Consider the following 13,466-nt stretch of genomic DNA (forward strand, 5'->3'; position numbering starts at 1 on the left):
ATTCAGAATTAATATACAGTGCAATTACTTATTCTACTCACTCATTAATTAAGTAGTGAGGTTTGATGCGATATTTATGATGTACGTATCATCAGGCATGTAAATCCTGTTATATGTGGTGGAACATTACTTTCGAATAAGTGCAAATAACACAGGTATGTGAACCATGTCTTCTACATCAAAGCATTTAAGCAAATAAAAGAATCAAACGGTTTCATGTTAAACAGCACATTGCAATAGAACATAATGTAAAGGGTAGAGATATCCTAGTATTTGTTAATGGTTTATGAGATACAATTACAAATGTGAGTGCACCGTGCTATTTATACATATGGTCGCAATCTTGATGCTATAAATCTTATTTACATGTTATAGTAGTCAAGATGGTATACTCAGTGATAAAACAAAACAGTAGGCTTTTACCAGAAATATTGACCCTTAGACAGTGAGTCTAATAGCGTATTTTAAACACGACAGTATGCCATCTTAGGCACTGTATAACATTAAAACACTTGGTAATAGCATTGTAAAGCAGAAATCATGATCTTGTAAATGTAACACTGCCAATAAAAAACAGTCTAATGGCGGTAATGACTTAAAAGAAATATATTACGACTGTTGAACCGTGATTTATTTTCAAAGAATATTGTTAAGAATATATTTTATTTACTAGCGATTCATCAAGAACATTAACACATTTAATCACATTATGTATACATGGAAGTAGTTGCCAGGGAGTAACTGATGAAGTCATAATCAAATTCCTTTTAACAAATGGGAATTTTATTCACTTTAATAGTGCCTAAAAGAATTTTAAAAAAATTTAAAATTATAATCAGAAAGCACCCTCTAAATATCAAGTTACAATTTATTAAGAGGCAAAAAGAAAGAAGTTTTGACTGTATGAGCTTTCGGGCAGAGAACCTTGCCGCTCCCTGTTGACACGGCCGTAGTTACGACCGCCCACAACAGCCTCTAAAAGACTACACTGGTGCAAATCTGCAACGCACCATATTACTGAAACTAAAAGTTTTAACAATTTACACAAGCACACAAATTATGCCTCCTGTAGGAGGGATGGAAATGGTACAAATCACTGAAAATTAAAATATTAACTTTGCCACCGAAGGTGCAACTTGATTTTAACTTCTAAGAAAAGTCTTATGGTGAAAGGGTGGCAACTTTATATACTAAAATGATCATTTAAATGAAATCCCATGACATGCAATATTATATAAAATTCTACAGGGTTGGCCGTGCAAGTTAAGATGCTCTACAGTACACAGATACCGCCTCTCAAGATGACAGGTAAAATCAAAACACGTTTCAGGAATTGGGCCGTTACACTCCAGGCAATAAATTCGTTAACACACCAAATACGACAAACATGACAGAGGCAGCTCCGAACGACAGACGGACACTAACTGCCTAATAAATGCGGACGAGAGACAGACGAGCAAGCTGGGGACGAGAGACTGACCAAGAAAACAAGTAGAATTTAACAAGAGTAAATCACACAACATATCACCAATCACTTAACTTTTAATAAACTGGGATTTATCGAGAAGACCTGGTGCAGCACCCCCAAATCGCTCTCCCGAACCGTCCGCTACCAACCGCTTCAACGGACGCAGGAAGGCGCGCCGACCTCCCGTCTCACGGCGTCGCAGCTCGCACCTGCCAGATTGATGTCGTGGGTTGACTCCTGTTGCTCTCATGTCGACCGCGAAGCCACTACCCCTCGCTATACGCCGCGGCCCACTGGATTCACGTGGCGACCTTACATGCGCCGACGCTGAAGACGGACAAGTCATCTTGTGACTCAGTGCGCGACCGACCAACCGACCGATCCAACCGCCAATGACCATTGCCTGAGCAAACTCGAGCAGACTGGCGGCCTAACGCGCAGACTCACAAGGGGAGGCCGCCAATTGTGAAATTCAGATTCGATTCATACTGCGCATAATAAAAGCTCATGGCCAGAGGCGTAATGTGGCAAAGCACCAAGATGCACTTCTCAGCCGTTGTCGAGAAAATCGACAGTTACAAGAAACCGTTGCGATGAAATACTCTCTACGATTAATAATTCTCTACAGCGTCGTGGCTCGTGCTCGGGTTCGTAATCCGAAGGTCGCCAGATCAAATCTCGCGCCATGCAATTTTTTTATTAGTTTTTTGTAATTCAAATTATATATATATAACTATTAATGAATTGCTTATGCATGTTGGTGAAGGCGGATCGCTCTCCAATTGTACCGCCTCCATTTTTCCGATTATTTAACAGGGTGTACCAAAGCTCTCCCGTCCGCACTGATTTTATAAGTTGCGCTAGGGACCGCATCTACCTTCTTTCGAAGTTAGCAAGCAACTACGCTGTTATGCGGCTGCTCGTCCCGGCCCATTCAACATCTGTCCTTCAAGTGTAACGAGCGAGTAACGGAGTTTATATTTCATACCTGCCACAGCAAATTTGTGTTCGTGGGGTCTCTGTTCTAATTCGAACGTTTGACTTACGCTACACGTATTCGTTTCGGAATATCGTTTCTACGTCTTCCGTTAACTATACGTGGTTAACATTATGAAGACAATTAACAACATTTGTGAAATACAACTTTGTTTGCGGAAAACATAATGATGTTCGAAGTCGCCAGTTTTTCCACGAGAAACGACTTTCAACAACTTATTATATGCATAATTGTTGCAACTGATTGCCGGGAATTATTGTGTGTATATACACATTAAAATTACAAAAAACAACTACTAAAAAAAAAGGTTGCATGGCGCGAGATTCGATCCGGCGACATTAAAATTACAAAAAACAAATACTAAAAAAAAAAAAAAAGTTTGCATGGCGCGAGATTCGATCCGGCGACCTTCGGATAATGAACCCGAGCGCTTACCGCTGCGCCACGACGATGTATTAAAATTAGTCATCGTAGAGAGTATTTCACCGCAACGGTTTCTTTTAACTGTCGATTTTCTCGACAACGGCTGAGAAGTGCATCTTGGTGCTTTGCCACATTACACCTCTGGCCATGAGCTTCTATTATGCGCAGTATGAATCGAATCTGAATTTCACAATTGGCGGCCGCCCCTTGTCAGATGCAGGAACTAAGCCCCGACCGGGCGACCACTCGCTGAGTTCTCTTACTGGCGGAGTGGAAAGACTCTCCTTTTGCTGGCTTTAAATGGTGATCCGAACGACAGGCATACTAGCACTCCGAACGAAAGACACACTAACTGCCTAACCAATGCGGACGAGAGACAGACTAGCAAGCTGGGGACGAGAGACTGACCCCAGACTGACTCCAGACTCACCCAGACTGACCGACTGGCGAGTTTTTTTTTTTTTTTGTTCTTTATTGTGATTTTTATCACCTTACACAAGGCGGGCTGTCAGCAGCTGAGTACGCCGCTCTTCAGCCTTGAGATTTACAATAAGTAATAAATAGAGGGGACACAGAGAATACAATCAAAAATGGCGGGCAAAACAATGTAGACACCAAAAAACAAAAAACACGGAGCCGTACACGCCTGACGAGAAAAACATCACTGACACTAGTTGACACGGCGCACAAAACAGGGATGATGGCGATGGTACACGTGAACAGTGGCGGCGTTTCGGCGAACAAACACTAAACACAAACGAAGGCACACACACGAGACACTAATGGCGATGACCTCCGGCGCGCGAATGTTCACTATGCGTGTGCGAGTCCGGGGACCTGCCAAGAGAGGAAGAGGAGGAAGGGGAGTGGGAGAGCGAGAGGGGAGAGCAGAGATGCCACGGGCAGGAGGGATAGGGGGGAGGGAGGAAGGGGGAGGGGAAGCCCGGGGGAAGAGGGGTGGAGGGAGGGGACGGGGGAAAAGGAAAGAGAAGGGAAGGGAAGAGAAGGGAGGGAGGGTGCCTAAAGGAAAGGACACCGGAAGTGGGGGGTGGGGCAGGGTCAAAGTTGATAGGAGAGGTAGATGGAGGGAAGGAGGACATCATCAGGGAGGGGGAGCTGGTGGAAGCCACCTTGGGAGAGGGTAAGGAGGGTGACTGGCGAGCTCATACCGCCCCTTAAATGCACGTGAACAGGCAACATTTCCCCTTTGCCACCAGAGGGAGACACCAAAGCTACGATTGCCACAGCGGCGCCACCGCCAGAAACGGAGGGCGACTGGTTCACACTACGCGCTGCGGCGCGCTCTTCAAAACAGCAATTTTAGCACGGGTCAATTGTGTCCCCACATTATGAAAGAAATTATTACTGGTTGTCAAGTTTGTGCAAAAACTTGCCTGCCTTCCTTATAGTAGTGATTGACGTGTTTATTAAAGTAAGGCTGGATACTGAGGTTGGTCATCTTCGGCAGCCGCGCGATCCTGACGAACGAGGATGTGGTGGGCGGCGGCGCGGAGTGGTGGTGGCGCGTGTGGCGGCACGACTTCTGGGGCACGCCGCTGCAGCACGCGGGCTCGCACGGCTCCTACCGGCCGCTGGCCGTGCTCAGCTTCCGGCTGGACGCGGCGCTGTGGCGGCTGCGGCCCGCCGGCTTCCACCTGAGCAACGTGGCGCTGCACGCCGCCGCCACCGCCGCCGTCGTGCGCTGGGCGCGCGCCCTGCTCGCCGCCGACGCCACGGTGAGTGCGCGCCGAAGCACAGGCACTTCAGGGGCGGCCGAGGTTTCGGCTCGCGAGCCGTGCGCTGGCACGACTGCCACAGCTCTTTCGCCCCACCCCACACCTCCCCCCCTCCATCCCTCCACCATGCCAGGCTGTCTGAACGTAAGGAATGGACGCGGGGAAACAGAGAACCAGCTACGTTTAAATAGCACTGCAGTCGCACTGCATACGACATACACTACTGGCCATTAAAATTGCTACACCAAGAAGAAATGCAGATGATAAACGGGTATTCATTGGACAAATATACTAGAACTCACATGTGATTACATTTCACGCAGTTTGGGTGCATAGATCCTGAGAAATCAGTACCCAGAAAAACCACCTCTGGCCGTAATAACGGCCTTGATACGCCTGGGCTTTGAGTCAAACAGAGCTTGGATGGCGTGTACAGGCACAGCTGCCCATGCAGCTTCAACACGATACCACAGTTCATCAAGAGTAGTGACTCACGTATTGTGACGAGCCAATTGCTCGGCCACCATTGACCACACGTTTTCAATTGGTGACAGATCTAGAGAATGTGCTGGTCAAGGCAGCAGTCGAACATTTTCTGTATCCATAAAGGCCCGTACAGGACCTGAAACATGTGGTCGTGCATTATCCTGCTGAATTGTAGGGTTTCGCAGGGATCGAATGAAGCGTAGAGCCACGGGTCGTAACACATCTGAAATGTAGCGTCCACTGTTCAAAGTGCCGTCAATGCGAACAAGAGGTCACCGAGACGTGTAACCAATGGCACGCCATACCATCACGCCGGGTGACACGCCTGTATGGCGATGACGAGTACACGCTTCCAATATGCGTTCACCACGATGTCGCCAAATACGGATGCGACCATCATGATGCTGTAAACAAAACCTGGATTCATCCGAAAAAGCCGGCCGGTGTGGCCGTGCGATCTAGAAACTTCAGTCTGGAACCGCGTTACCGCTCCGGTCGCAGGTTCGAATCCTGCCTCGGGCATGGATGTGTGTGATGTCCTTAGGTTGGTTAGGTTTAAGTAGTTCTAAGTTTTAGGGGACTGATGACCACAGATGTTAAGTCCCATACTACTCAGAGCCATTAGCCCATCCGAAAAAATGACGTTTTTGTCATTCGTGCACCCAGGTTCGTCGTTGAGTACACCATCGCAGGCGCTCCTGTCTGTGATAAAGCGTCAAGAGTAACCGCAGCCATGGTCTCCGAGCAGATAGTCCATGCTGCTGCAAACATCGTCGAACTGTTCGTGCAGATGTTTCTTGTCTTGCAAACGTCCCCATCTCTTGATCTCTTGACTCAGGGATCGAGACGTGCTTGCACGATCCGTTACAGCCATTCTGCTGCGGATAAGATGCCTGTCATCCCGACTGCTAGTCATACGAGGCCGTTGGATCCAGTACGGCGTTCTGTATTACCTTCCCGAAGCCCCGATTCCATATTCTGCTAACAGTCACTGGATCTCGACCAACGCGAGCAGTAATGGTGCGGTACGATAAACCGCAATCGCGATGGGCTCCAATCCGACCTTTATCAAAGTCGAAAACGTGATGGTATGCATTTCTCCTCCTTACACGAGGTATCACAACGTTTCACCAGGCAACGCCGGTCAACTGCTGTTTGTGTATGAGAAATCGGTTGGAAACGTTCCTCACGTCAGCACGTTGTAGGTGTCGCCACCGGCACCAACCTTGTGTAAATGCTCTGAAAAGCTAATCATTTGCATATCACAGCATCTTCTTCCTGCCGGTTAAATTTCGGATCTGTAGCACGTGATCTTCGTGGTGTAGCAATTTAATGGCCAGTAGTGTATTTCTCAACAACATAGATAACGAAAAACGAAATTTGCAGTGTTACTTTTGTTAATTTTCTCGCACTGAAGAGGTGATATAGTTTTTATCTGGTACCAACAGTCGACATATGGACAGACAAAGACAATTTCACCGATTTTTTGCACTCATGTTGCCACATAATTGTGACTTTTTTACTTTCATAATCGAAAAAAGCCTTTAACACACATACTTTAATCGAAATATTTTATCACGTTCACAACGTCATCACTCTTGGCGAATAAAATGTAGTATCCTTGACCCATTGTAGAGTCTAGTACCGTAGGAAGCAAGGGAGAGGATGTTATTATGGGGGGCTAGTATGCTCTTTCTACAACACAAATGCACACGTGGACTAACATGGTCCTTTATTTACATAAAGAGATAGCTGCTACTTAACTTTAATAGAGTCCATGTGTTGTGGCACAAGCTCATCCATAATAGTTCTCTTGCAGACAGTATCGGTAATCTTGCTATTAGGAACTTAGTCTCGCTGTTAGTCTCCATCTGGTCGCTATGCACTGTCGTAGCCTGAGTCAGTCGTGAGGCAGCGAGAAACTGTGGTCAGCGGCGGCGGCCTATATACGTGCTGTATAGAGGGCGTTGGTGGTTTGTTGCTTGTCAGTAAGTGTCCGACCTCTCACATGATAGGCGTTCTTGATCCAGGGCCTAATATCGATCTTCGCGCTACATCATTGCCAACCGGTGCGCTGGCGATAACTTACACCAGCACAGAAAATAATTTGAATACTCTGGACAATTTTAACCTAAAAGAATTTGTCTTTTAGATGTGTATTGCACTAAAGATCAGTATCTCGCATCTGCACATGTGCTGTGGTGCATTCAATTGAAATGGCAAACCGCTTTGTAAACAGCTAGAAAACAGATGTGAGACTGGCAGAGTCATCATAAAATTTATGAAACTATCCTTGTAATTCTTTCAAGACCAGAATGAATTGTTCAAAATTTGCGTTTTCTTTAACGCCAGTGAGCTTAGATAAATGGACAGTGTTTTTTGTCAGGCGATTTTCCTTTCAAATTTATCCGTATCCAATAAGATATTAATTGTTCCCCACTTTCAAATGTCGTGCTGTGGTTAGTGTGCAGTCAAGTTCACATACCACTTAAAATGTGTGGTCTACAGTTCATTCCAAATGTTCAAATTTCCTTCCTGTAATCTTTCATCCTTCAAAATTTGGGTTATAGCGGGTTTTCAATCGAAAAATCATTTCGGGCATGTCCCTTGACTTAACCAACGAACGTTGCAATAATATGTGAAGTGCCCATATTCTTTTTCAGGTGTAATCGAAAATTGTTGCTATTGTCAGCGGAATAATGCTTGCAACTTCAGAAGACTTACTACTCGTACCACCAAGTTCATCATGTGCTCCATGCCTGCAAATTTAGCACAAGGTGCTTCTTTATGTACAGAACAATGGATCCCATCCATCAGTCATGGTAATTTTTTGCTCTTGCATCATCAACTAATTTTAAATTATTTCTGCATTGTGATGTGATGTTGTACCATAGCAGAATTGCCGCACCCTCGATTACGCGACTGAATAATATACAGGGTGGTCCTATGATAGTGACGGGGCCAAATATCTCACGAAATAAGCATCAAATGAAAAAACTACAAAGAACGAAACTCGTATGGCTTGAAGGGGGAAATCAGATGGCGCTATGGTTGGCCCGTTAGATGGCGCTACCATAGGTCAAACGGATATCAACTGCGCTTTTCTTAATACGAACCCTCATTTTTATTACACATTCGTGTAGTACGTAAAGAGATATAAATGTTTTAGTTGGACCACTTTTTTCGCTTTGTGATACGTGGCGCTGTAATAGTCACAAACGTATAAGTACGTGGTATCACGTAACAATCCTGCCAGGTGCGGACGGTATTTGCTTCGTGATACATTACCCGATTTAAAATGGACCGTTTACCAATTACGGGAAAGGTCGATATCGTGTTGATGTATGGCTACTGTGATCAAAATGCCCAACGGGCGTGTGCTATGTATGCTACTCGGTATTCTGCACGACATCATCCAAGTGTCCGGACCGTTCACCAGATAGTTACGTTATTTAAGTAAACAGGAAGTGTTCAGCCACATGTGAAACGTCAACCACGACCTGCAACTAATGATGATGCCCAAGTAGGTGTTTTAGCTGCTGTCACGGCTCATCCGCACATCAGTAGCAGACAAATTGCGCGAGAATCGGGAATCTCAAAAACGTCTGTGTTGAGAGTGTTACATCAACATCGATTGCACCCGTACCATATTTCTATGCACGAGGAGTTGCATGGCGACGACTTCGAACGTCGTGTACAGTTCTGCCACTGGGCACAAGAGAAATTACGGTATGATACGCGTTCTGTTTAGCGACGAAGCGTTATTCACCAACAGCGGTAACGTAAACCGGCATAATATGCACTACTGGAATACGGAAAATCCACGATGCCTGCGACAAGTGGAACATCAGCGACCTTGGCGGGTTTTGTATGGTGCGGCATTATGGGAGGAAGGATAATTGGCCCCCATTTAATTGATGGCAATCTATATGGTGCAATGTATGCTGATTTCCTACGTAATGTTCTACCGATGTTACTACAAGGTGTTTCATTGCATGACAGAATGGCGATGTACTTCCAACATGATGGATGTCCCGCACACAGCTCGCGTGCGGTTGAAGCGGTATTGAACAGCATATTTCATGACAGGTGGATTGGTCGTCGAAGGACCATACCATGGCCCGCACGTTCATCGGATCTGACGTCCCCGGATTTCTTTCTGTGGGGAAAGTTTAAGGATATTTGCTATCGTGATCCACCGACAACACCTTACAACATGGGTCAGCGCATTGTCAATGCATGTGCGAACATGATGGAAGGCGAACTACTCGCTGTTGTGAGGAATGTCGTTACACGTATTGTCAAATGCATTGAGGTTGACGGACATCATTTTGAGCATTTATTGCATAAATGTGGTATTTACAGGTAATCACGCAGTAACAGCATGCGTTCTCAGAAATAATAAGTTCACAAAGGTACGTGTATCACATGTGAACAACTAAAATAAAATGTTCAGACGTACCTACTTTCTGTATTTTAATTAAAAAAAAACACCTGTTACCAACTGCTCGTCTAAAATTGTGAACCGTATGTTTGTGACTATTACAGCGCCATCTATCACAAAGCGAAAAAAGTGGTCCAACTAAAACATCCATATTTCTTTACGTACTACACGAATATGTAATAAGAAATGGGGGTTCCTATTTAAAAAAAAAAACGCAGTTGATATCCAGCAATTTTCTCTCAAAGATGCTGTAGAATGCTCGATTGTTAAGTATTGTTAAGTACTTCATTTTAGTTCATCGCTGATAGGATCTCCTATATCAGGTTTCGGAATCCTGCTAAATCTTAATATTAGTTAACACGCTAAAATTCCACTTAATAATATGTTCGGTACCGTAGGCGATTAACTATCACTTAAATTTCTTTCGCTTTCTATCACTTTCGCTTTTTCTTGATGCACTCTGACCGATTTCCAAAAGCGTACTGACAAACACGCCTCACCCTAAACTGTACACCATCCTCGAAAAAGTTCTGAGACTATTTTCATTCCTGGCGTGTACGTGAAGTCAGTGCTGTAACTACTAGAGAAATGCGTTCGATCAGTTGTGAACAGGCAGTTTTAAGCAGTGGATGTTTGGCCGTGGTGTGTCAGCGTCGCTTGTCACAAGTCGAAATGGAGTAACATCTCTAAACCAAGTGCTCAGTATGTTCCCCAGAATGCTTTGAACGAGAGAAAAGTGCGTTCAAAATTTATTCTGCACACTTTTACTCCAGAAGAAAAACAACGACGCGGGGACTCGTGTCGCAGCATGACTAGAACGCAAACGGGTATAGTTCTTTTCTGGAAAGTCATTAGTGATGAAACTTAGTTTTATAAATAGGAGCCTACCAGAAAAAAAATTACCGCATCCCATAAATTCACAAGAAGGATCAACGCTTCGACGACATAACCGACATTTAAGCCAATGTGACATGCGATTTGGAGAACGGTACAAGAAAGGACTTTTCTGGAGGTTTCACATGGTTATACGGAAGTATAAAATGTTGGAACATGTGAGGCAATACTGATCCTAAGACTTATCTTCGAAAATAGATTAGGGAAAGGCAAACCTACGTTTCTAGACTTCTTGTGGACTTAGAGAAAGCTTTTGACAATGTTGAGTGGAATACTCTCTTTCAAATTCTGAAGGTGGCAGGGGTAAAATACAGGTAGCGAAAGGCTATTTACAATTTGTATAGAAACCAGATGGCAGTTGTAAGAGTCGAGGGGCATGAACGGGAAGCAGTGGTTGGGAAAGGAGTGAGACAGGGTTGTAGGCTATCCCCGACGTTATTCAATCTGTATATTGAGCAAGCAGTAAAGGGAACAAAAGAAAAATTCGGAGTAGGAATTAAAATCCATGGAGAAGAAATAAGAACTCTGAGGTTCGCCGATGACATTTTAATTCTGTCGGAGGCAGCAAAGGAGCTGGAAGAGCAGTTGAACGGAAAGGACAGTGTCTTGAAATGAGGATATAAGATGAACATCAACAAAAGCAAAACCAGGATAATGAAATGTAGTCGAATTAAATCGGGTGATGCTCAGGGAATTAGATTAGGAAATGAGACACTTAAAGTAGTAAAGGAGTTTGGCTATTTGAGGAGCAAAATATGATGGTCGAAGTGGAGAGGATATAAAATGTAGACTGGCAGTGGCAAGGAAAGCGTTTCCGAGGAAGAGAAATTTGTTAACATCGATTATAGATTTAAGTGTAAGGAAGTCGTTTCTGAAAGTATTTGTATGGAGTGTAGCGATGTATGGAAGTGAAACGTGGACGATAAATGGTTTAGAGAAGAAGAGAATATAAGATTTCGAAATATGGTGCTACAGAAGAATGCTGAAGAGTAGATGGGTAGATCACATAACTAATGAGGAGGTACTGAATAGAATTGTAGAGAAGAGATATTTGTGGCACAACTTGACTAGAAGAAGGGATCGGTTGGTAGGGTTTACTCTGAGGCATCAGTGGATCACCGATTTAGTATTGGAGGGCAGCGTGGAGGGTTAAAATCGTAGAGGGAGACCAAGAGATGAATACACGAAACAGATTCAGAAGGATGTAGGTTGCAGTAAGTACTGGGAGATGAAGAAGCTTGCACACGATAGACTAGCATGGAGAGCTGCATCAAACCAGTCTCTGGACTGAAGACCACAACAACAGCAATACGGAAGTTCTTTACGTCTCAGTCAAGAGGGGGGAGATTATGTAGTGTACCTGAAGTATTAAAACCACGACATTAACTTCTCCTTAATTTGTTACTAATCGGATCTCGAAAGTTTTTGCACTGACGATGGTATATACTTTTCTCAGCTAGAGTATATTCCCACCACAACACGATGATGGAACATTCGAGATCCAGAACATTCTGGAAGATATTGTAACTTTCTTGAACCTTATTCTGTTTTCTATCTCTTTCACATTTCCTTGATCCACTCTAATCGATTTAGATACATTTCGTTATCGCCCACTTACACAATTCTCAGCTCAAACACATCATCTTCACATCAAGACAATTGAACATTTGAGAACATTCTAGAACATTCTGGAACATTATAGAACATTCTCTAACTTTTTAGAAGATTCTGCCACATTCCGTAACATTCTCCAACTGTTTGGAAGGTTCTAGAACAATCTGACTAGTCTCGGCCACGTCACCAGTCGATTCTCAGCTGCTTCACCAACCTTCCAGTAGAAATTCATTGGTACGGTGCCCTGTGTTGACACAAACATTCGAAACTAACTCGCCAATTCTGAATCGAAACCTTCCTCATAGATCGAATGAGGGTTCTAATTACAGTTGGTGGTGGAAATATTCCCTTTTTACAGGTTTTTTATGTCTGTCGTTCCTACGCCAATGAAATGCTAATTACACTACTGGCTATTAAAATTGCTACACCACGAAGATGACGTGCTACAGACGCGAAATTTAAGCGACAGGAAGAAGATACTGTGATATGCAAATGATTAGCTTTTCAGAGCACTCACACAAGGTTGACGCCGGTGGCGACACCTACAACGTGCTGACGTGAGGAACGTTTCCAACCGATTTCTCATACACAAACAGCAGTTGACCGGCGTTGCCTGGTGAAATGTTTTTGTGATGCCTCGTGTAAGGAGGAGAAATGCGTACCATCACGTTTCCGACTTTGATAAAGGTCGAATTGTAGCCTATCGCGATTGTGGTTTATCGTATCACAACATTGCTGCTCGCGTTGGTCGAGATCCAATGACTGTTAGCAGAATATGGATTTTTTAGGTTCAGGAAGTTAATACGGATCGCCGTGCTGGATCCCAACGGCCTCGAATCACTAGCAGTCGAAATGACATGCATCTTATCCGCATCGCTGTAATGGATCGTGCAGCCACGTCCCGATCCCTGCGTCAACAGATGGAGACGTTTGCAAGACAACAACCATCTGGACAAACAGTTCGCCGACGTTTGCAGTAGCATGGACTATCAGCTCGGCGACCATTGCTGCGGTTCCCCTTGACGCTGCATCAGAGGCAGGAGCACGTACGATGGTGTTTTCAACGACGAACCTGGGTGTACAAGTGGCAGAACGTCATTTTTTCGGATGAATCCAGGTTCTGTTTATAGCATCATGATGGTCGCATCCGCGTTTGGCGAAATCGCGGTGAACGCACGCTGGAAGCTTGTATTCGCCTTCGCCATACTGGCATATCACCCGACGTGATGGTATGGGGTGCCATTGGTTACACGTCTCGGTCACCTCTTGTTCGCATTGACGGCAATTTGAACAGTAGACGTTACATTTCAGATGTGTTACGACCCGTGCCTCTACCCTTCATTCGATCCCTGCGAAACCTTACATTTCTGGTGATAATGCACGACCGCATGTTGCAGGTCCTGT

At 44.6% G+C, this 13,466-nt stretch overlaps 1 protein-coding gene across 1 annotated transcript in view; it reads left to right on the forward strand.

The window, feature by feature from the left end:
• The window catches only part of LOC124805498 (protein O-mannosyl-transferase TMTC2-like), a 941,575-nt gene that overhangs the window by 286,795 nt on the left and 641,314 nt on the right, over positions 1 to 13,466 (forward strand). The window contains exon 3 of the mRNA XM_047266062.1: positions 4,357 to 4,624. Coding sequence (XP_047122018.1) covers positions 4,357 to 4,624 — 268 coding nt within the window. The remainder of the gene's footprint in view (positions 1 to 4,356; positions 4,625 to 13,466) is intronic.

Source organism: Schistocerca piceifrons, chromosome 7 (assembly GCF_021461385.2).
Source record: "Schistocerca piceifrons isolate TAMUIC-IGC-003096 chromosome 7, iqSchPice1.1, whole genome shotgun sequence".
NCBI lineage: Eukaryota > Metazoa > Arthropoda > Insecta > Orthoptera > Acrididae > Schistocerca > Schistocerca piceifrons.